The following is a 22,989-nucleotide window of genomic DNA, read 5'->3' as shown; positions in this document are numbered from 1 at the left end:
TTTGACATCATAGCAGCTGATACTTGACAGTGACAGATGATGTCATATATTTATCATTTGTTAAATGATGTTTTTTTAACTGTCAAGTGTCAAATTAAAAAATAAAACAAAATATGATTTTGGATTTTGGTGAAAACAGCACGAGCTAATAGCAAGGAAAAGGAATAAACCAAGTCAAGAAGGATACAAGGAATAGAGACGAGAGAGGCATACGGTGAAGTGTGGTTTGAAGTGAAAGCCGCAAGATCGTCGTAACTATTTTCTGTTTTGGTGAGATTTTTACTAACATCCTGCACGTAATTTGTGTCCTACTAATAAATTCCTATCTATGGACTTTCAACATTATACCGTTGATTGATAACCATGCTCCTCTTCTCGCATTTTTCTTGCTTTCAGTTTCAGGGTGGACGCTGCTGTTGTCAGTACTGCTGCTTTGCTATGGAGTGCAGTCCTAGCGTCCTTAACTCATTTGCGACTTCTTCTTCGAACTTCTCTTTACATTCCTGAATCTTCAGTTTTTCCAGGTCCAGTTTGTGAGTTTGTTTGTTCTTTGTTGTCTTTCGTTTCTTTCTTTGTTAACTCTGCATCTAAATTTGGTTTGGAGTAAAAAGTGGTCTGATCCCCAGCATGCTCCTCGTCATGTTCTCACATCTGAGATACTACTGGCTGCCCCTTTGTCTATCAGCACCTGGTCGATTTGATTGGCTGTGGTCCCATCTAGTGAAATCCATGTCATTTTGTGTATGTCTTTATGTGGGAAGCATATGGAACTTATAAGCATGTTTTTACTGGTGGCAAAATTTATCAACCCCATTCTCGCTTGTTTCATTATGCAGTGAGTGTTTTCCTGTTGTGCCTTAGAACTGCTGCTCCTTGCCTATTTTAGCATTCATATCACCCATTATAATCTGGATGTCATTTTTGGACGCATTGTCATATTTCTGTGGTACTAGGCAAAACCCGATATGTCAAAAAAGTATCGATTTTTCGTTTTTTAATGCCAATATGTACATTGAGCGATGAAGAACATGATGATAAAACCCTACAATGCTAAATGCATTCATGTAACCAGTAGATGATAAAATTAGTTTCCTATATGTCCACTATTACAACAACACCACAAACTTTTAAACTCATCTGCTGCAAAATCATGTTTTTTGACATATCAGGTTTTGTCTCAGCACCACAGATTTATACTATCTCCAGCTGTTAGTAGAAGCTTTCCTTTGTATGTTGTTCTTGTTCTTCTGTTGGGCAGTGAATGTTTATCATTGTTAGGTTGAAGAAGTGGGTGCCAAGGTAGAACTGTTAAATATATTAATGAAAAAGTGCTTGTCCTGATTGTGTCTGATTGCCTTTCCAAGAAGTGTTTGCAAGCATGTTAACCCTCAAATGGATGGGTGTGGTCTATCAGTCCATGCAAGAATGAAAAATGATTGTACCTATTTTAAATGTTATTTATATTATACAAAAATGACCTTTTCATTACCTTTCAATGATTGCTCACTCTAAGAGCTATATTTTTGGAACAAATTTATTTTTCAGTTTTGAGATATTTAATAATATCACAAGTCTTACTTTTGGAAATTAAGATTCATATACTTGTAATGCAGTTTTTTTGGTTTTTGACCTAAAATATAATATTTATGAAAAATTTAGGAATAAATATGACAAAAGAAAATATGGGAAGGGGAGCTTTGAAATCTCATTTAGCTCAAGTTATACGACAATCAGCATCGCACCTATCAAATACTCCTATACCAGGCTCATTGGAAGTGGCCACCAATAAAAGAGGAATTTGCAAAAATACTGTAAAACACGTAAATCCTGATATTTTTGCACATTTTGTACGTCCAGGTTGAGTAAGAAGCATATTGTAGCATGTTGCTCTTAGTGCACAGAGAACAATTTGTGGTAAAATTCAAACTTTTATATTTTGTGGAGAAAATTTTTCTATTTTTTGTTATAACCAAATTTCTGTAGCTTAATATTTTTGTATTTTAATAAAACATATATGTAGGAGTATTGGAAAACATTTATTTACTAATCAGTGCTAATACAAGTTAAACAAAGCAGAAATGCAAGGTTTTATAAATTAATTGCAATATTTTTTGACAAATAAAACAAAACTAAGATACAGTGACACAAGGTCATTAAGTAATAGACAGGTAAAATGACAAAATACTTAAGGTACGCTTCCGACTATAACTGCAGACGGCAGTTGCAGTGGTCACCATGACAGATGTTACTACTTTGCACTATTATTTTGTATAATTATTATCAGCTGATGTTCTGCCGGACAGCAATTGTTGTCAGATGTCGGAATCATACAAATTAATAGTGCAAAGTTGTTGTCTGCCATCTGCAGTCATTGTCGGAATCGTACCTTTTAAAACATTATGTGAACGTTATCTGAAATTTGTGGGTCATTTCAATTTTCGTCCTGGTAGACCCCACCAGTTCTGGTCAGATTTTCAGACCAACTATCCACTGCCGGGTTAATGATGTTGTGAGTTTTTACTTTAGCTGCAGTTTTACGTAAGTGTTGCTTGAAAGTTAGAGTGTGATCTAGTATTATACCGAGATACTTTGGGTTTGGGCTATGTTAGAAAGAATCTCCTTTGCTATCTATGTATGTAGGGTGTTTCGTTGGGAAACTAACATACGTTAACTGTAGAAAGGGGACACTTAGGCGGTCTCAAAAATACCATACTTAATGGGTATTACTTCATTAATAACAAAGATACTGGATATTTTGCCATTTTCTTATTTGGTTAATAACTTTTTAACCACACTCTATATTTATTTTATATTTGGCACGCAAATATTCTTTAAGGTGTACAATCAATTAATTTATTTACAATTTTAAAAAATCCAGAATCCAGGTTTGGATTAAAATATAATGGAAAATTTTTCTGACCCAAAAAAACACCCTATACATTAAATTCTTTTAAAACGGATTTTGCATTTTAAAAGAGGATGAAAAACTAAATTTAGTGGTATACATACTTTGAATTTTCGGCAAAATGATTTTTCAGGTAAAATTTTGAATTTGAATTCTAAAATTATGTGAATTGCGAGAGCTTTAAGTAGAAAAAAATGAAATAGCCTTACAAGGTTGTTAACCACACTGTATATTTATTTTATATTTAACACTCGAATATATATTTTTTAAGGTGTCCAATAAATTAATTTATTTACAATTATAAAAAATCCAGGGCCGGATTAAAAAAATATTGGAAAAATGTACTGACCCAAAAAAACACCCTGTACATTAAATTTTTTTGAAATGGATTTTGGATTTGAAAGAAGGAAGAAAATTAAATTTAGTGGTATACTTTGAATTTTTGGCAAAATGATTTTTCTGGTAAAATTTTGAATTTGAATTCTGAGTTTCAAGTAGAAAAAAATTAAAATGCAACTTAATTTTACACCCTAACCGGTGAAGTGTATTTAGATTTTTTAAAAAGTATTTTACTAGTACTTCTAGATGATGAAAATATCAATACAGGTGGAATATACTTTCAACATCGTGGTGCTTCACCACACTACTGACACATGGTTAGAGATTTTTTATCCGACAATTTTCCCAATAGATGGATTGGTAGAGGTGGTCCTCATGCTTTACCTTCATGTTCATCCTATCGATTAGTGATGTAGCGAATATTTTCATATTTCTGCATTTTCTGCATATTCGCTAAATTTGTGCGAATGTTTTGCGAATATGAATATCAGAAAAAAATAATAAGTTGAAGTTAATATTAGGTTAATGTATTCATTTCTCATCTTTTTTTATTAAGAAAAGGTAACTTAACCTAACATAATCATATTATCAGCCTTCACGTTATTTTATTATTTGGTATTATGTAATAAAGCTTAAGATTCAGATTGATTTACACTAAATATCAATTAGCTTCTCATTATAAATTTGGAATACAATACAAAAATAGAAACAAATTAAAAAAAAACTGAATATTCGCATTCGCATCTGCATTCGCGAATGTCTGTAGCAGATATTCGCATTCGTATTCGCGAATGTTTAAAAAATGACATTCGTTACATCACTACTATCGATTATTCTGTTTGGGGATATTTAAAATCTAAAGTTTATAACGAGGAAATAAACAGTAGGGAAGAACTTCTTGACCTCATTTGAGACGCCTTCTAAGAAATGAAGAATAACACTGACGAGATTAGGAAGCCAGTCAGACAAATAACAAAAAGAACAAGATTTTGCCTTCAACAAGGTGGTGGCCATTTTGAACAATTACTGTAGTTTATAAGTTATTTTTCAGCAATTTTTTTCTATTTTTTTTTTATTTTTAAGATAGTTCGTTGATAAAAGTTATGTAATTTTTGTGGACACCTTTATTATTTATTCATTAATAATTATTAAAGGTGAATATTTGTTATGAATTATTTGTAGCCATAATAAAAAAAAAACACTGAAATGTTAATATTTTACCAATTTAGATTAAATAATGGTACATATTAATTAAAATTTAGTCACATTTTAATTTCTTTTACTTCAAGCTTCGCAATTCACAAAATTTCAAAATTCAAATTCAAAATTTTACCAGTAAGGTCATTTTGCCGAAAATTCAAAATTTACTACTAAATTTTGTTTTTCCTCTATTTTCAAAAATTTAATATACCTACAGGGTGTTTTTTGGGTCGGAACATTTTTCCAATATTTTCCGGTCCTGGATTTTTTATAATTATCAATAAATTATTTGATTGGACACCTTAAAGAATAATCGCGCGTTAAATATAAAATGAATATACAGTGTGGTTAACAAGTTGTAAGTGGTATTTCAATTTTTTTCTACTTCAGCTCTCGCAATTCACATAATTTCAGAATTAGTAAGTACATTCTTTCACGGTTTTTGCTATAAATTTTAAAGAACCGCTTGAATTGACATGAAATTTGGCATACGCATAGCTTACATGTCAAAGAAAAAAAGTGATATTGTCCCGATGTGTGCTTTTGCCCTGGGGGTGACTTTCACCCTCTCTTGCGGGTGAAAAAATATATGTCCAAAATAAGTCCGGAAATGGATAAACGGACTAATTTTAAGTAACTTTTGTTCTATAGAGCTTTTTCGCCAAGTCAATACTTTTCGGGTTATTTTCGAGTGAATATGTTCATTTTACAACAAAATAACCACATTTTTAGACGGTTTTTCACAAATAACTCAAAAAGTATTTTGCCGAAAAAAAAACGTTCTTAGCAAAAATATAGCCTGTAAAAAAGTAAAGAAATAAGAAATGGTGTATGCGTGAGGTCTCTGGACCTCGTATAACCAGAGTTATAGCCAATGAAAAATAGGTTCATATTCGCTAAATTTCAAATAGAATATTTCGACGTAAAGTATCCAAAAAATTAAGCACTTTTTGGGGAAAACCCATTATAACTTTTTTAAAGTGTTTAAAAGAAGCTTTATTTCTGTTTTTATAAAAAGTTTCTAGTATCACATTTAAGTAAGTTACGCTCAAAATAAAGTTGGTCCTTTTTGTTTTGGCAAAAAAATCGGGAAGACCACCCCCTAATTAGCAACTTAAATGAAATTAGTCGTTACCGCTCCACAAATTATTTTACTTATGTTGTGTATATATTATGATCTGTAAGTTTTATCAATTCGAAGTGCTTATTTTTGAAAAAAAATGGTTTCAAAGTAAAATTTTCAAAAATTTTAATTTTGAAAAATATGCGTTTTTAAAATAACTTAAAAATTGTTAGAGATACCAAAAATCTCAAAAAACAAAAAAAAATTAGCATTGCTTTTATGAATATCCTGTATTCTTTTGTTTCTCTGTAAGACAAAAATTTATTAATATTTGGTGTTTCTAAATTTGCATACATTCGTGGTCAGTGACTCGTTCAACCCATTTTCACTACAGCCCTTTCAAAAATAAGGACTTTGAACCGATGAAACTTACAGATCATATAAACAATACATACAAGAGTCAAGAAACTTGTGGAGTCGTAACGATTAAGTTCATTTGAGATACTAATTAGGAGGTGATTTTCCCGATTTTTTTACCAAAAAAAAGGGACTAACTTTATAAACACTTTAAATAAGTTGTAATAAGTTTTCCCCGAAATGTGCTTCATTTTTGGTTATTTCACGTTAAAGTATTCCATTTGGAATTTGAAGAATATCAACCTATTTTTCATTAGCTATACCTCTGCTTCTACTAGGTACAGAGACGTGATATATACACCATTTTTTTTTTAATTTTTCACAGGCTATATTTTTGCTAAGAATGTTTTTTTCGACAAAATACGTACTTTTTGAGTTATTTGCGAAAAACTGTCTAAAAGCGTGGTTATTTTGTTGGAAAAATGAACATATTCACTGGCAAATAACTCGAAAAATATTGACCCTATAGAACAAAAATGAAAAAACTCTATAGAACAAAAGTTACTTACAATTAGTCAGTTTATCCATTTTCGGACTTACTTTGGTCGTATAATTTTTCACCCCCAATGGGGAGTGAAAATCACCTCCAGGGCAAGAGCAGACATCGGCACAATATCACTTTTTTTCTTTGACTTGTTAGCTATGTGTATGCCGAATTTCATGTCAATACATGCAGTTTTTTTAAATTCAGAGGTTTTGCAATATTTTACCGTTAAAGAACGTACTAAATTCAAATTCAAAATTTTACCAGAAAAATCATTTTGCCGAAAATTCAAAGTATACCACTAAATTTAGTTTTTCATTCTTGTTTCAAATGCAAAATCCATTTACAAAAACATCTATAATGTACAGTGTGTTGTATTTGGGTCGGAACATTTTTCCAATATTTTTTAATCCGGACCTGGATTTTTTACAATTGTAAATACATTAATTGATTGTTACTTTCCCAATGAAACACCCTGTATAGTCTCTGTTTCACTTTATGGCTATTTAGATAGAAATCAGTTATACTATAATGTTTAATTACAGATAGAAGAAAATAAAATGGAAATAGAGGATGAAAAATACTCAAACAAAAATGAATTATCTGACATAAAATGCAAAATTGAATTAGAAACTGAAGATGCACATTGCATAGATACTCCGGTTTTGATCAAAAATGAATTTAAACAAGAAATTCTTCCTGAACTTGACAATAAAGTTGATATAAACAACTCTGAGGATTCAAAGATTTGGTTCAATCAAATAAACACAACAGTTTTCATTGAAGATGTTAAACAGGAGGAAATTCTAGAACAAGATATAAAGTGCAATGAATTGGATTTGACTGAAGAACATCAAGGGGGTGAACATGGTATGTATTTTTTTTTCAAATACAAATTGGCTATTGATTACATATATTCAAAATAAGATAGCTAAAAGGAACTACGACGTTAACGGGGCTTTATTATTTCATATGGTCAATGGACATCTATATATGAAAAACCGCGGAGTGCTACCATTTAAAGGGGTGCGTTTTTGAGAAATGGGTGAATTAGTCCCTGGGCACAGGTTACATTAGGGTGAGTTCTATGCACTTTTGGTACAAACATATCTACATAAAAATTGTTCCTGGTTAAATTTCCTATCTAAATATCACTTTTTAAAGTCAATGATACTTTTTTTTACAAAAATATATTCAAAAGAAAAAGCACAAGGAAACCCAAAAGAAAGAAATTTTGTTTTTTGTCCCACAACTCTTGTCCACGAGGATATAGGTATAGACATTGCTTTCCAGAAAAAAACCTACACATTTCTTCTTTAAAATATTGTTTAGTAGAGGTAATTAGGATTTATAGTTTTCGAAATATGATTTTTCAAAGTTCTCCACTCACAGCAATTTTGGGCATTTTCCTTGTTATTTCGAAAATATTGTTCTGTAACTTTTTTCTACGTAACTTTAGGTATATGCAATGGTACACGTAAATAATAGGAATGGAAATCAATTACCTTTAAAATGGTCTACTGTATAACATTGTACGAATTTTTTTAAAGAGATTATGGTTTTTCAAGGTGTTATACTTTTAACGATTCTTTATAAAATAATATAAAAATAAAATAATATTTTATAATATATATTATATAATATTATAGTATATATACTATATACCTAATATTATATACCTTAATATATACTAATACCTAATATAAAAAAATATTATTTTTTACATTTTTTACGATTATTTTTTAAATTTCTCATTATAACTTTTTTTTTCTTGTACATGAATATACTATATATTGTTCAATAAGGAAGGCTTACTTTCTGTTCTTTAAAATGGTGTATCATCTATATTTAAATAATGAAAACCGAGTGATTCTTTGATAATTTTTTACCTGTATTATTTAAAATTATTTCTTTTACAAAAATTACATAAACATTAGTCTTAGAAAACATCACTTTAGTTAAAATTATTTAAACGTTGACATTTACAAAATTTTCAAAATCAAAGTCCATCTCTTCGTTAACATTAGCTTCAATATCTTCCTCTGACACCTTAGTTATCTTAGAGTTCCCACAATTATTAGTACCCATGCACATGCACCCTTTGCAGAATATTGAACAACTAATTCATATCTTCCTACAACCGCAGTTTTTTGTACATCCTTTGGTACATTTACATGCTATTTTTTCAAGCAAAGCTTGTGATGCAGGAGTTTTGACAGTACATATTGGAATTAATCCATATTTTGAAGTTTGCCCGGCCGAGTCAAGTGGATCCAAAGTATTACCTATAAAAAATAAGATTCAATCATAACACACCATCACATAAAAAATTTATAATGAGAAATTTCAAAAGTATTACCTGTCCAAAGTATTACCTATAAAAAATAAGATTCAATCATAACACACAATCACATAAAAAAGTTATAATGAAAGATTTTAAAAATAATCCTAATATCAAAAAACGTTGCAAGTACGTATTACATTTTGAAAAAGCATATCTTATTGAAAAATAATCCTAGACTTTTTTGTAATACACCATTTTAAAGTAAACAGAATAAGCTTTCTTTTTTATTATATAATATATACCTACCTAAATGTAGAGAGAAAAAAGTTATGGGAAATTTAAAAAATAATCGTAAAAAAATATAAAAACTCGTTAAAAGTATTAAATCTTGAAAATGATAACCTCTTTAAAAGAAGTCGTACAACATTATACAGTAGAACATTTTAAAGGTAATTGATTTCTATTCCTCTTAGCCCGGCCGCACATCAAAGAAACATGAAACCTAAATTACGTTTCATGGAAATAAACCACTGCTAAACAAATATACGTCCGGCCATTTATGGAACTCTCCGAAAATAAAAATGTGTCATGAGCATGAATCACACTCGTTTCATTGGTAGGCGGACTTTGAGATTTGTTTAGCAGTGTTTTAGTTTCATGAAACATGTTTTTCGTTTCATGTTTCATGATTTTCGTTTCATGTTTCTTTGGTGTGCGGCTTGGCTTACATGTACCATTGCATATTCCTAAAGTTACGTAGAAAAAAGTTACAGAACAACATTTGCGAAATAACAAGGAAAACTGCCCAAAATTGCTGTGCGAACTTTGAAAAATCATATTTCGAAAACTGTAAATCCTAATGACCTTTACCAAACATTATTTTAAAGAGAAAATATGTTCGTTTTTTTATGTGAAGCAATGTCTATACCTATATCCCCGTGCACAAAAGTTATGGGACAAAAACCAAAATTTCTTTCTTTTGGGTTTCTTTGTGCTTTTTCTTTTGAATATATTTTTGTAAAAAAAAGTATCTTTGACTTTAAAAAGTTATATTTAGATAGGAAATTTAACCAGGAACAATTTTCATGTAGACGTGTTTGTACCAAAAGTGCATAGAACTCACCCTAATGTAACCTGTGCCCAGGGACTAATTCACCCATTTCTCAAAAACGCACCCCTTTAAATGGTAGCACTCCGCGGTTTTTTCCTATATAGAGATTCATTGACCATATGAACTAATAAAACCCCGTTAACGTTGTAGTTCATTTCTATAGTACATAATCAATAGCCTAAAATTATTGCAATAATTAGTGATAGTGTGAAGATTGAATTGATTTTGGTGAAAACTAACTTGAAGGATACTGAGATTTATATCAATGGATTTTGCTTTTGTTAGTAATTAATAGGGTGTTTGGTAACGAATGGGCTATAGCTTAAACTCAGATTGCTGAGGTTAAAATAGTTCGATTTAAGCTAACTTATCTTAGGGGCCGTTCAAGTATTACGTAACGCAGGTTGGGGGGAGGGGGGTCAAAAATCTTTAAAAATTGCATCACGTAATACTTGAACGCCCCCTTAGTACGAAAGTTGTTAATAATCGAAATACAGGGTGTCAAAGTTAAACTTTTATTTTATTTATTTTTTAATATTTCCTGACAGAAATGGGACAACAACACGAAATTTGGTAAATGGGGGTTTTTTGCGATGAGAAACCTAAATTTTTCACTAAAAAATTATATACAGGGTGTTTCATTAATAATTTTCCATATAGTAACTGGAGAAACCTTAGCACAAAATAGGAAGATTTAACCTAAAACACTTAAATAAAATGTGGTTCCTTACTGAGTTACAGGGTGTTTTATCTAAAAATTTAAAAATTATTTTTGCTCAGCATTTTAAAACTATTCGACGTATCCTTTTCATACTTGGCACATACTTGGCAGAAAGTGTGACTACTATACACCCTACTAAATTTTGATAAACAAACATTTCTAGCTACTACCAGAGGCGTGCGACAGGGGATAGTGAATGGTTGACCCTTCTCAAATTCTACGCCACTGGAGGAATTACTATTTTAGTGCCATTTTTAGATTCTCCAATACTTTTTACGTAAAAAATATACTCTTCATTGGTAACGATAAAGTCATTAGTTTTCGAGATATTTGAAGTTAAATATGAAACGGCACAGTTATTTTGATTAATTTATGATTCATATGATTAAAATTTAAACATTATTGTACCCAGTACTTAAAACTATTTGGCGTATCCGTATCATACTTGGCAGAAAGTGTAAGTACTGTACACCCTACTAAATTAAGATAAATAAACGTTTCTAGCTACTACTAGAGGCGTACGACAGGGGATAGTGTCTGGTCGACCCTTCCCAAATTCTACGCCACTGACGAAATTGCTATTTTAGGGTAATTTTTTGATTTTCCAATACTTTTTATTTTTTGGACGCATGCGACTTTTTAAAATTTGTGGTTCAAAGTCGTCAACCTTAAAGCAAGCGACAAGTGGATACGTGTATCTTGCCTCATGCCTTCAGTGTTGCCTCAATGGAATTGCGCCTTTACAAGTGTGAAATTTGTTTTAAGCAGTTTACTGAAATACGTACGTTGGAACGTCATATGGGATTACACTCTGGAACGAAGCAGAAAGTTTGAAAAAGCATTTGGGACATGCTTACTTTTGTTTGGGGAAAAACCTTACAAGTGCGAAATTTATTCTAAGCTGTTTATTATTCAGAAAATAAGAAACGTATGAAGCATTGCGATAGTGGCGGATCTAGACATTTGAAGGAAGTGAAAAAGTATATTAAAGTGTGTAAATATATTTAATTTCCTTAGCTAAGCACTTTCGACAAAAATGTCATCTTCGGGGCTAATGGTCAAAGTAAAAAAAGAAGTACCACTACTTACAGTTGTGTGTGTGCATCATATTTAGAAATTTTGTCTGCAGTGCAACTCCAGATGATGAAAAATTCATTAAATAATAAATAAATGTAAAACAGCAAAAGCAACCACTTAACCGTTACAAACATATAAAATTTTGTTCATGGTAATGGGTATCACCCAACCATTTCAAGTGATGTCGAGTAGTTGACTGACGAGTCAACTACATTATTCTTTAATTAATTTTTCATCATCCGGAGTTGCACAGTAGACAAAATTTGTAAATATGATGCACACACACAACTATAAGTAGTGGTACTTTTTTTATACTTTGATCATTAGCTCCGAAGATGAAATTTTTGTTGAAAGCGCCTAGCTAAGGAAATTAAATATATTTACACACTTTAATACACTTTTTCTATTCTAATACTATAATAATATATCAATTATGATGTCACTACCTGTATCATAATGATAGTCGGTTCGCTAAACTCGGACACAACTGGCTAGTGATTTTAACAAGTAATTTTGCCAATTTGGTAAAATTGGCAAAAAAAATAATTAATAAATAGTTAATAATTACTAGATAGTTAGTAATTTTTCCAATTTTGGCAAAAAACAAAAAAATTTACCTACTAAAATCATTAGCCAGCTGTGTCTGAGTTTAGCGAACCGACTTGAACTTCATTATGATACAGATTTTCATCACGATACAGATTTTTAACCAATAGAATCGCGATATGGCATGCGCGATAAAGGTGGCACACGCGCAGTGACCAATGGCGAGTCAAATACATACGCTTTGACAGTTCTTAATATGAAAACAAACTGCCAAACTACTTAATTTGTTTGCGTTACAAAATTAATAAATTTGAATATATTTTTTATTGTGAATGATCATAGAAAAAATCGTGTATACAACTTGCATTTAATTATCATTATGAAGCTCGTACTCTATACGAAACTCGCCGCTAGGCGGCTCGTTTCGTATCCGCTTTTTTCATACTCGCTTCATAATGACTATCATTAAATTCTCGTTGCATAATATACTATTTTTCACTTCATTCATTCATTCAAGTGTGTACAAAATGTATCAGTCTTTCAACTGGATCTAGACGCTTGCCTTGAGAGAAACTTCCAACGGAACACCAACTAAAAGACGTAAAAGAGAGAATCCCAAAAAAGACATAAATAATAACTTATATCCATTAAGATCTGTTAATTATCCTAACTGGCAAGTTTATTGGACTGAATTTTCCTATCTGTGGTTTACGTTTCATGTCGGTTAATCAATTTTTATGTTTCACCTTTTTTTTTTCTTTAATTGTGGACCTTGTTGGGGGACGGATTTCTATATTTTCCCTTCCCGTCACTGATTTGCTAACACTCGCTAAAGGATAACAGTTAAAATAAAAAGTAATTTTAAAATAAGTAATGTGTACACTTATTTATGGAATACACTGTCATTTTATGGATCACTAATAAAACAAAACAAAAACGCAATAGTTTTTTAATTAGCATTGAATATCGTCAACTTGGCATGTTTCACTGTACGACAGATTCTTTAGAAAATATATTGTGCTGAATAATGCTGAAGCACGACTAAAAGCAAGCAGCAATCGGCTAAGAATTATAGTATAGGTTTTCCGAAAAAAAAGCTAAAACGATACAACAAACCCAAATAGAATTTACAAATGAAAACTTAGGCTTCGCATTGTAGCACCAACAGGTCTATCAGTAGCACCAACTGGTCTATCAGTAGCATCACATTCGCAATGTAGCACCACAAATATCTAGTCTAGGGTGTGAATTGCGCGAAACTCAGCAGGCTGGCACAACATAATAGTGTCACACTGGTTTGGGTGCCAAGCCACCGAGGAATATACGGCAATAAAAAAAAACTGATGCACTTGTCAAAAGAGGATCAGCTAGGATATACTTTGGTTCAGAGATCCAGCTTTAGGAGTGTCAAGAAACGGTGTTCCAAACATAACATAATTCTCATCGAGAAAATATTTGTGGTTAAGCAGATGGCAAAATGTAAAATGAGTGAATGTGTGCAAATAGTGCCGAAGCAAGCGAAAGGCAAGCAGGAATCGGCTAAGAATCATAATACAGGTAAAAAAAAACTAACCCAAAGAGAATTTACAAATGAAAACTTAGGCTTCGCAATGTAGCACCAACTGGTTTGGACAACAAACTACTAACAGACTCAGAAAGACTTTAAGGGTCGATTTCTCATACCTGAGTTAATCTACAGTTCAATTGACTGAGGTTCATCCATGAACTTGGTTTTGTTTGGAAATGCAATTCTCATTGTCAGTTCACGTTTTTACACCTTAACTAGTAGTTTCGAGAAATGCCAATAGATGGCAAAAGGTAAAACTGTCGCCATTTTGTATGACCTTTTTTATGCTGTTTCTGAATAAAGTTAAATTTGAGTATTTATAGCCAAACCATCATTTTAATAATTATAAATAAATCTAATAAAAATAATGTTATCGGTTTTCGTTATGCTTAATAAATTTCAAAATTTATGTTTAACTTCTGACTGGCATTTTCCTTCTACGGACGTGGACTATAATTTCAGTGATTTTTTGGAGAAGCTTGTCTGTATCTTCAATAAGGCATTTCCTTTAATTACGATTAAGCCAAAACGTCGCAAACCCTGGACTACCAAAGGTATCCGCATATCAGCAAAAAATATGCGTTCACTACTTTATATCAAGAAATTTACTACCAACGTCTCTGTCACTCAATATATCACCAATTACAGAGTCACATACTTAAAACTCATCAAATCAGCTAAAAAAGCCTACTATCAAAATCGTCTGGAAAGCTCCAAAAGTGTTGCAAAAGAAACTTGGTCCATAATAAACGATCTTCGAAACAAAACCCACGCAGCTCAAACATTTGCCCTTCCAAACCCTGAAAATCTAAACGAATACTTCATTAACGTGAGTAAAAATATAACATCCACTAATCAGTCTCAACAAGATCCCATTTCCTATCTCCCTAATTCAGAAATTGTCTCGAATTCATTCTTTATAAGACCAATCTATAAATCTGAATTGATCCAAACGATCAATAGTATCAAAAGCAAATCATCTTGTAGTACTGATGGACTATCCATAAAAATCTTCTCAAATCTCACAGATAATGTGTTAGAACTCCTCGTGTCACTAATTAATGATTCCTTTGAAAACGGTAAATTTCCAGAGTGCCTAAAGACAGCCATTATTATTCCTCTTCATAAAGGTGGCGAAAAATCTAATGCCTGCAACTATAGACCTATTGCCCTACTACCGGTACTCTCCAAAATTATTGAGAGGCTCATAAAAACCCGACTTATGTCCTTTCTCTTTGATAACAATATTTTATCACAAAATCAGTTCGGCTTCTTAACTAATAAATGTACAACTGATGCCATGTTTTCTGTACTTCACGAGGTTTACCAAGCACTAAACAATAATCTTTATACTGCCACTGTTTTCTGTGACTATTCCAAAGCTTTTGATTGTGTAAATCACAACATTTTGATTAAAAAACTTAATTACTATGGAATTCGAGGTATTTCTTTGAATTGGTTTAAATCTTACTTAGATAATAGGAAACAATTGGTTAGAGCAAATGATACTGACTCTAGTCTCAAAAACATTATATGTGGAGTACCACAAGGTTCAGTATTGGGTCCTCTACTTTTCCTGATCTTTAAAAATGACATCACTAATTTAAAAATCGATGGAAAATTTTTTCTTTTTGCTGATGATACCAGTATCACTTGGAGCAACTCAACTATTGCAACTCTTCATGCAACTATAACTTCTGATCTTCTTACGATAAAAACCTGGTCTGACTCTAATTTACTCTCCTTTAACGTGGATAAAACGGTAGCATTATCATATAAAGGTGCTCTTCAACCCCTGCTTGTGAATAGCAGCCAGATCTCTACCGTTGATTCTGTAAAATTTCTTGGTATTCTTTTAGACAGCAACCTCAAATGGTCCCTTCATATCGATTTGTTAAGTAAGAAACTCGCCTCGGCCTGCTATGCCATAAGATCTGTTTCGAAGGAACTCAATTTAGCATCTTCTAAAATAACATATTTTTCTTTATTCGAGTCTCATCTTCGATATGGTCTTCCTTTTTGGGGGTCTAGTACAGCTGCCCAATTTGATGTTATTTTCAAATTACAAAAAAGAGCAATAAGATATCTGTTTGGCCTCAGAAGAACAACCCATTGCAGAAGTTACTTTAAAGATCACGAAATTTTAACCCTTCCATCTTTGTATATTTTAGAAACTGTTTGCTTAATTCGTAAACACATGCATGTCTTTCCAGCAAGGCCTCATCATGACTACTCCACCAGAAATTCAACTTTTGATGTCTATTTACCGATCCCGTCTTCTGAGTTAGTAAAGAAATCTATACTATATTCCGCAAAAAAACTATACAACCATCTCCCTTTACAACTTAAATCTGCAACATCCTTTCTCAAGTTCCGTAAAATGACAAAAGCTCATTTATCTAAAAGACCATATTATTCAGTAGAAGAGTTTCTTAATGACTAACTAAGAAATCACAGTAATGTACAAGTAACTAAAGTGTATTTATCTATATTTGGGTGTCACATACAGCAGCTTAAACTTATTAGTTCCTTTGTTTGTGTTTTATTATATTATGTTGTAGGTTCAATTTTGCAATTTATAGTAATTTTGCAATATATTGGTTTTTGTTTTTTTACTTCATCTTTTTCGTGAATCTATGTTAAGCTTTGTCCATAAAATTGTATAATTTTCAGTGACAATAAAGCATATTTCTATTCTATTCTATAATATAATAGAATAGGTTATATTTATATTATGACAGCGTTTCATCTCAAGTTGCACTAATACAACGCATGCGTAATCCTTGAAATCTTCTGAACGGCCGAATTTCAGCGTTCAAGTTTAACGTAGTTTTAAACTGCCATCGGTTTAACGTGAATTAATAAAGACGATTTTGACATTAAACTGACGTTTACTAGAAGTTCAGGTTAAACTGGAGTTAAACTCCAGTTTAACCTTAATATGAGAAATCGGCCCTTAGAGATAAAGTGCAGGTACGCCTGTTATTTGGTCCATAATATACCGCCCTCCATAAAATTATGTAATTAGTTGTACAAACTGTCATCATCAGCTGAGGTTTTTTGTTTTAGTTTGGTTATCACCATGACCATTTATCCTATATTTGTTACTGTTTGTTTATGATCTGCTGCAAAGTTTTAGTTTGATTTTTATTTTAGGTTTTTCTCAGAATGAGATTCAAACGAAATCTGGAACATCTTTGCCAATATACACTGGAAAAAAATTATACAATTGTGAAACATGTTTAAATGGATTTACTGCATCAAGCTCTTTAGATAAGCATTTGAGTTTGCACACTGAAAAAAAGTCTTCTAATTCTCAAATTTGTCCTAAGCCATTTAGTGAAGCAGGATGTTTAAAAACCCATTTCCGCACAGCAGAAAAACTGTACAAGTGTGACATTTGTTCTAAGTCATTTAGTCAAAAAGCAGGTTTAAAAAAGCATTTGAGAATTCACACTGGAGAAAGGCCGTACAAATGTGAAATTTGTTTTAAGCAGTTTACGCAAGCAAGTCATTTGAAATATCATAACAGATCACACACTGGAGATAAGCCTTACAAGTGTGAAATTTGTTTTAAGCAGTTTACGCAAGCAAGTCATTTGAAATATCATAAAAGATCACACATTGGAGAAACGCCATACAAGTGTGAAATTTGCTTTGAGCAATTTCCTCAATTAGCAAATTTGAAATATCATAACAGATCACACACTGGAGATAAGCCTTACAAGTGTGAAATTTGTTTTAAGCAGTTTACGCAAGCAAGTCATTTGAAATATCATAAAAGATCACACATTGGAGAAACGCCATACAAGTGTGAAATTTGCTTTGAGCAATTTCCTCAATTAGCAAATTTGAAATATCATAACAGATCACACACTGGAGATAAGCCTTACAAGTGTGAAATTTGTTTTAAACATTTTAATGCAGCAAGCCATTTGAAAGAGCATTTGAGAATACACACAGGAGAAAAGCCTTACATGTGTGAAATTTGTTTTAAACATTTTAATGCAGCAAACCATTTAAAAGAGCATTTGAGAATACACACAGGAGAAAAGCCTTACATGTGTGAAATTTGTTATAAGCAATTTAGACAAGATGGACATTTGAAAAGGCATGTAAAAATACACACCAACGAAAAGCCTTATAAGTGTGAAATTTGTTTTAAGAAATTTAGTGAAGCAGGAAATTTGAAAAAGCATTTAAGAATACACACTGGAGAAAGGCCGTACAAATGTGAAATTTGTTTTAAGCAGTTTACGCAAACAAGTCATTTGAAACTTCATTACAGATCCCACACTGGAGAAAAACCTTCCAAGTGTGAAATTTGTTCTATGTCATTTAGTAAAGAAAGTAACTTGAAAACTCATTTGAGAAGACACACTGAAGAAAAACGATACAAGTGTAAAATTTGTTTTAAATCATTTATTGTAAAAGCAAGTTTAAAAAATCATTTGAGAATACACACTGGAGAAAGGCCGTACAAATGTGACATTTGTTTTAAGCAATTTAGTCAAGCAAGAACCTTGAAGGCTCATAACAGATCGCATACTGGAGAAAAACCTTACATGTGTGAAATTTGTTTTAAGTCATACAGTGAAAAGGCAAGTTTAAAAAAGCATCTGAGAATACACACTGGAGAAACGCCTTACAAGTGTGAAATTTGCCATGAGCAATTTCCTCAATTAGCTCATTTGAAACGTCATATTAGAAGGCACACTGGAGATAAGCCTCAAAGCGAAATTCCATTGAGGCAACACTTAAGCAACATGAGGCATGCGTCATTGAGAAACTTCCAACGGAACACCAACTAAAAGACGTAAAAGAGAGAAACCCAAAATATATCCATTAAGATCTGTTAATTATCCTAACTGGCAAGTTTATTGGACTGAATTTGCCTATCTGTGGTTTAAGTTTCATGTCGGTTAATAAATTTTTATATTTCACCTTTTTTTTGCTTTAATTGTGGACCTTGTTGGGGGACGGCTTTCTATATTTTCCCTTCCCGTCACTGATTTTCTAACACTCGCTAAAGGATAACAGTTAAAATAAAAAGTAATTTTAAAATAAATAATGTGTACACTTATTTATGGAATACACTGTCATTTTATGGATCACTAATAAAACAAAACAAAAACGCAATAGTTTTTTAATTAGCATTGAATATTGTCAACTTGGCATGTTTCACTGTACGAGAGATTCTTTAGAAAATATATTGTGCTGAATAATGCTGAAGCACAACTAAAAACAAGCAGGAATCGGCTAAGAATTATAGTATAGGTTTTCCGAAAAAAAAACTAAAACGATACAACAAACCCAAATAAAATTTACAAATGAAAACTTAGGCTTCGCAGTGTAGCACCAACAGGTCTATCAGTAGCACCAATTGGTCTATCAGTAGTACCACATTCTCAATGTAGCACCAAAAATATCTAGTCTAGGGTGTGAATTGCGCGAAACTCAGCAGGCTGGCACAACATAATAGTGTCACACTGGTTTGAGTGCCAAGTCACCGAGTAATATACGGCAATAAAAAAACTGATGCACTTGTCCAAAGAGGATCAGCTAGGATATACTTTGGTTCAGAGATCCAGCTTTAGGAGTGTCAAGAAACGGTGTTCGCAACTGAAAAAACCTTTTCCAAACATAACATAATTCTCATCGAGAAAATATTTGTGGTAAAGCAGATGGTAAAATGAGTGAATGTGTGCAAATAGTGCCGAAGCAAGCGAAAAGCAAGCAGGAATCGCCTAAGAATCATAATACAGGTAAAAAAAACTTGCCCAAAGAGAATTTACAAATGAAAACTTAGGCCTCGCAATGTAGCACCAACTGGTTTGGACAACAAACTACTAACAGACTCAGAAAGACTAAGGGTCGATTTCTCATACCTGAGTTAATCTACAGTTCAATTGACTGAGGTTAATCCATGAACTTGGTTTTGTTTGGAAATGCAATTCTCATTGTCAGTTCACGTTTTTACACCTTAACTAGTAGTTTCGAGAAATGCCAATAGATGGCTAAAGGTAAAACTGTCGCCATTTTGTATGACCTTTTTTTATGCTGTTTCTGAATAAAGTTAAATTTGAGTATTTATAGCCAAACCATCATTTTAATAATTATAAATAAATCTAATAAAAATAATGTTATCGGTTTTCGTTATGCTTAATATAATGTAATAGGTTATATTTATATTATGACAGCGTTTCATCTCAAGTTGCACTAATACAACGCATACGTAATCCTTGAAATCTTCTGAACGGCCGAATTTCAGCGTTTAAGTTTAACGTAGTTTAAACTGCCATCGGTTGAACGTGAATTGATAAAGAAGATTTTGACATTAAACTGACGTTTACTAGAAGTTCAGGTTAAACTGGAGTTGAACTCCAGTTTAACCTTGATATGAGAAATCGGTCCTTAGAGATAAAGTGCAGGTACGCCTGTTATTTGGTCCATAATATACCGCCCTCCATAAAATTATGTAATTAGTTGTACAAACTGTCATCATCAGCTGAGGTTTTTTGTTTTAGTTTGGTTATCACCATGACCATTTATCCTATATTTGTTACTGTTTGTTTATGATCTGCAGCAAAGTTTTAGTTTGATTTTTATTTTAGGTTTTTCTCAGAATGAGATTCAAACGAAATCTGGAACATCTTTGCCAATATACACTGGAAAAAAATTATACAATTGTGAAACATGTTTAAATGGATTTACTGCATCAAGCTCTTTAGATAAGCATTTGAGTTTGCACACTGAAAAAAAGTCTTCTAATTCTGAAATTTGTCCTAAGCCGTTTAGTGAAGCAGGATGTTTAAAAACCCATTTCCGCACAGCAGAAAAACTGTACAAGTGTGACATTTGTTCTAAGTCATTTAGTCAAAAAGCAGGTTTAAAAAAGCATTTGAGAATTCACACTGGAGAAAGGCCGTACAAATGTGAAATTTGTTTTAAGCAGTTTACGCAAGCAAGTCATTTGAAATATCATAACAGATCACACACTGGAGATAAGCCTTACAAGTGTGAAATTTGTTTGAAGTCATTTAGTGATACCTCAAGTTTAAAAAAGCATTTGAGAATACACACTGGAGAAACGCCATACAAGTGTGAAATTTGCTTTGCTCAATTTCCTCAATTAGCAAATTTGAAACATCACATCAGAAAGCACACTGGAGATAAGCCTTACAAGTGTGAAATTTGTTTTAAACAATTTATTGTAGCAAGCAATTTGAAAGAGCATTTGAGAATACACACAGGAGAACAGCCTTACATGTGTGAAATTTGTTTTAAGTCATTCGGTGTAAAAGCAAGTTTAAAAAAACATTTAAGAATACACACTGGAGAAAGGCCGTACAAATGTGAAATTTGTTTTAAGCAGTTTACGCAAACAAGTCATTTGAAACTTCATTACAGATCCCACACTGGAGAAAAACCTTCCAAGTGTGAAATTTGTTCTATGTCATTTAGTAAAGGAAGTAACTTGAAAATTCATTTGAGAAGACACACTGAAGAAAAACCATACAAGTGTGAAATTTGTTTTAAGTCATTCAGTGTAAAAGCAAGTTTAAAAAAACATTTAAGAATACACACTGGAGAAAGGCCGTACAAATGTGACATTTGTTTTAAGCAATTTAGTCAAGCAAGAACCTTGAAGGTTCATAACAGATCGCACACTGGAGAAAAACCTTACATGTGTGAAATTTGTTTTAAGTCATACAGTGAAACATCAAGTTTAAAAAGGCATTTGAGAATACACACTGGAGAAACGCCTTACAAGTGTGAAATTTGCCATGAGCAATTTCCTCAATTAGCTCATTTGAAACGTCATATTAGAAGGCACACTGGAGATAAGCCTTAAGGCGCAATTCCATTGAGGTAACATTTAAGCAACATGAGGCATGCGTCATGTTGCAATCAAGAGACAGAGACCGACACGAATCAAGTCGCCTTCCCGCATGCCACTATGCTACATGTTGACTGTTGTTGCTGGGACGCATGCGTCATCGTTCGGCAAATTTCAACGTGTTGAACAGTGTCGCCGCTATCCAGCAGTCAACGGATCGGTGCGGCTTTTATCGTGCGACATAAAGGGGAATACTGAAAAAACAATGTTATTTATTGAAGACTCCCATAACTAACCTGAGTTATGGAATAAGAAAATTAGTTTTTATAAAGACAATAAGATAAAAATTGATAAGTTAAAGCAGTTATTAGATAAATATGAATGTGATATAAAAAAAGAAAATCAATAATTTACGTTGTGAATTTCACCGTGAGAGTAATTATTGTACATTATAATTGAAAAAAGAAAAGAACAAGAAAAAAAAACTAAGAAGATGTAAACCTCCGAGATGTTGAATCGGGTTTATGTCTTAGCGTAGTAAAAAAAAATAATAAAAAAATACAAAAAGAAATAAATATTTCCAACCAAAACATATTATATAGATAATAGTTATAATATGTTAGTTTGTTATGTATTTAGAGTTGGAAATACAGAAAAATTCATCTGATTGAAAAAAAAAATTGTTTCTTTTGAAAATAACAAAATGTCTCGCTAATTGGCTCGGTCAAGGCCATCAAATTCACACAAAAAAAAACTACCAAAGCGGTTACAACAACTAAAATTAAAGAGCGGTTCATCTTCTAGTAAAAAAGGGAAAAGGTTTGCATTTTAATCTTGTTAAACGAGTTGCCTCAACTTAAGATGGTAGGTCTTTGAACCCTACCGTGATTAAAAATTTTAATGTATTTTTGTGAAAGCTCCATGTGCTGTTCTGATGTTTTTAACCTTTTTACAACTTTATTAAATTCAAAATTCTACCTCCTACCAAGTTTGCAAAAAAACAACAAAGAATTTTTTCAAATGTTTTAACACAAAAAATGGGATCCCTTTTTTATAGTGGTACTTAACATTTGACCATAGCTCTGAAGATGGCTTTGTAAGCCGAAAGTTTCAGCTAGGAATTAATAAATTTTACACAGTTCAAAAATACGTTTCTTTTCCCAGTCATTCAAATACATAAGGGACTCACACGCGGTGGTGTGATCACAAAAGTTAGTATCATTTTTTTTATTTTTGGTCACACTTTCTCAAGTACTCAAAATCAGCTTAACTCATTCATGTGAAATTTCGAAATAAAGCTTCATCGTCTGCAATAAATTTTATATAGAAATTGTTCAGCGTGTCTTGACTACCAACATATAGCTCTCTTTTTTACCATTCAAAGCAATTACTAAATATGATGCTGCCACGACTGCTTGCAAAGACATAGCATACT

The 22,989-nt window shown here is 32.1% G+C and overlaps 1 protein-coding gene across 2 annotated transcripts; it reads left to right on the top strand.

The window, feature by feature from the left end:
- Window positions 1-75: 75 nt before the first annotated feature.
- LOC114332211 (zinc finger protein 227-like) lies at window positions 76-22,359 on the top strand. Of its 2 annotated transcripts, none has more exons than XM_050642128.1 (3): window positions 76-270; window positions 6,954-7,278; window positions 16,871-18,853. In XM_050642128.1, exons 2-3 carry the CDS (start codon window positions 6,969-6,971, stop codon window positions 18,523-18,525), a joined length of 1,965 nt encoding a protein of 654 aa, XP_050498085.1. In that variant the 5' UTR covers window positions 76-270; window positions 6,954-6,968; the 3' UTR covers window positions 18,526-18,853. The 2 variants fall into 2 exon arrangements, with proteins under 2 accessions (XP_050498085.1, XP_028137765.2); XM_028281964.2 differs by lacking the exon at window positions 16,871-18,853 and adding an exon at window positions 20,329-22,359 and having other exon boundaries at window positions 77-270.
- Window positions 22,360-22,989: the final 630 nt, after the last annotated feature.

Source organism: Diabrotica virgifera, chromosome 1 (genome assembly GCF_917563875.1).
Source record: "Diabrotica virgifera virgifera chromosome 1, PGI_DIABVI_V3a".
NCBI classification, from domain to species: domain Eukaryota; kingdom Metazoa; phylum Arthropoda; class Insecta; order Coleoptera; family Chrysomelidae; genus Diabrotica; species Diabrotica virgifera.
Note: the sequence above shows the minus strand (reverse complement) of the source record. Positions and strands in the feature narration are given on the sequence as shown.

Excerpts from the sequence above, each read along its gene's own strand:
- LOC114332211 (XM_050642128.1), top strand. The coding sequence starts at position 6,969 with ATGGAAATAGAGGATGAAAAATACTCAAACAAAAATGAATTATCTGAC. Across the intron at positions 7,279-16,870 it reads ACATCAAGGGGGTGAACATG|GTTTTTCTCAGAATGAGATT; the intron begins GTATGTATTTTT and ends TTTTTATTTTAG.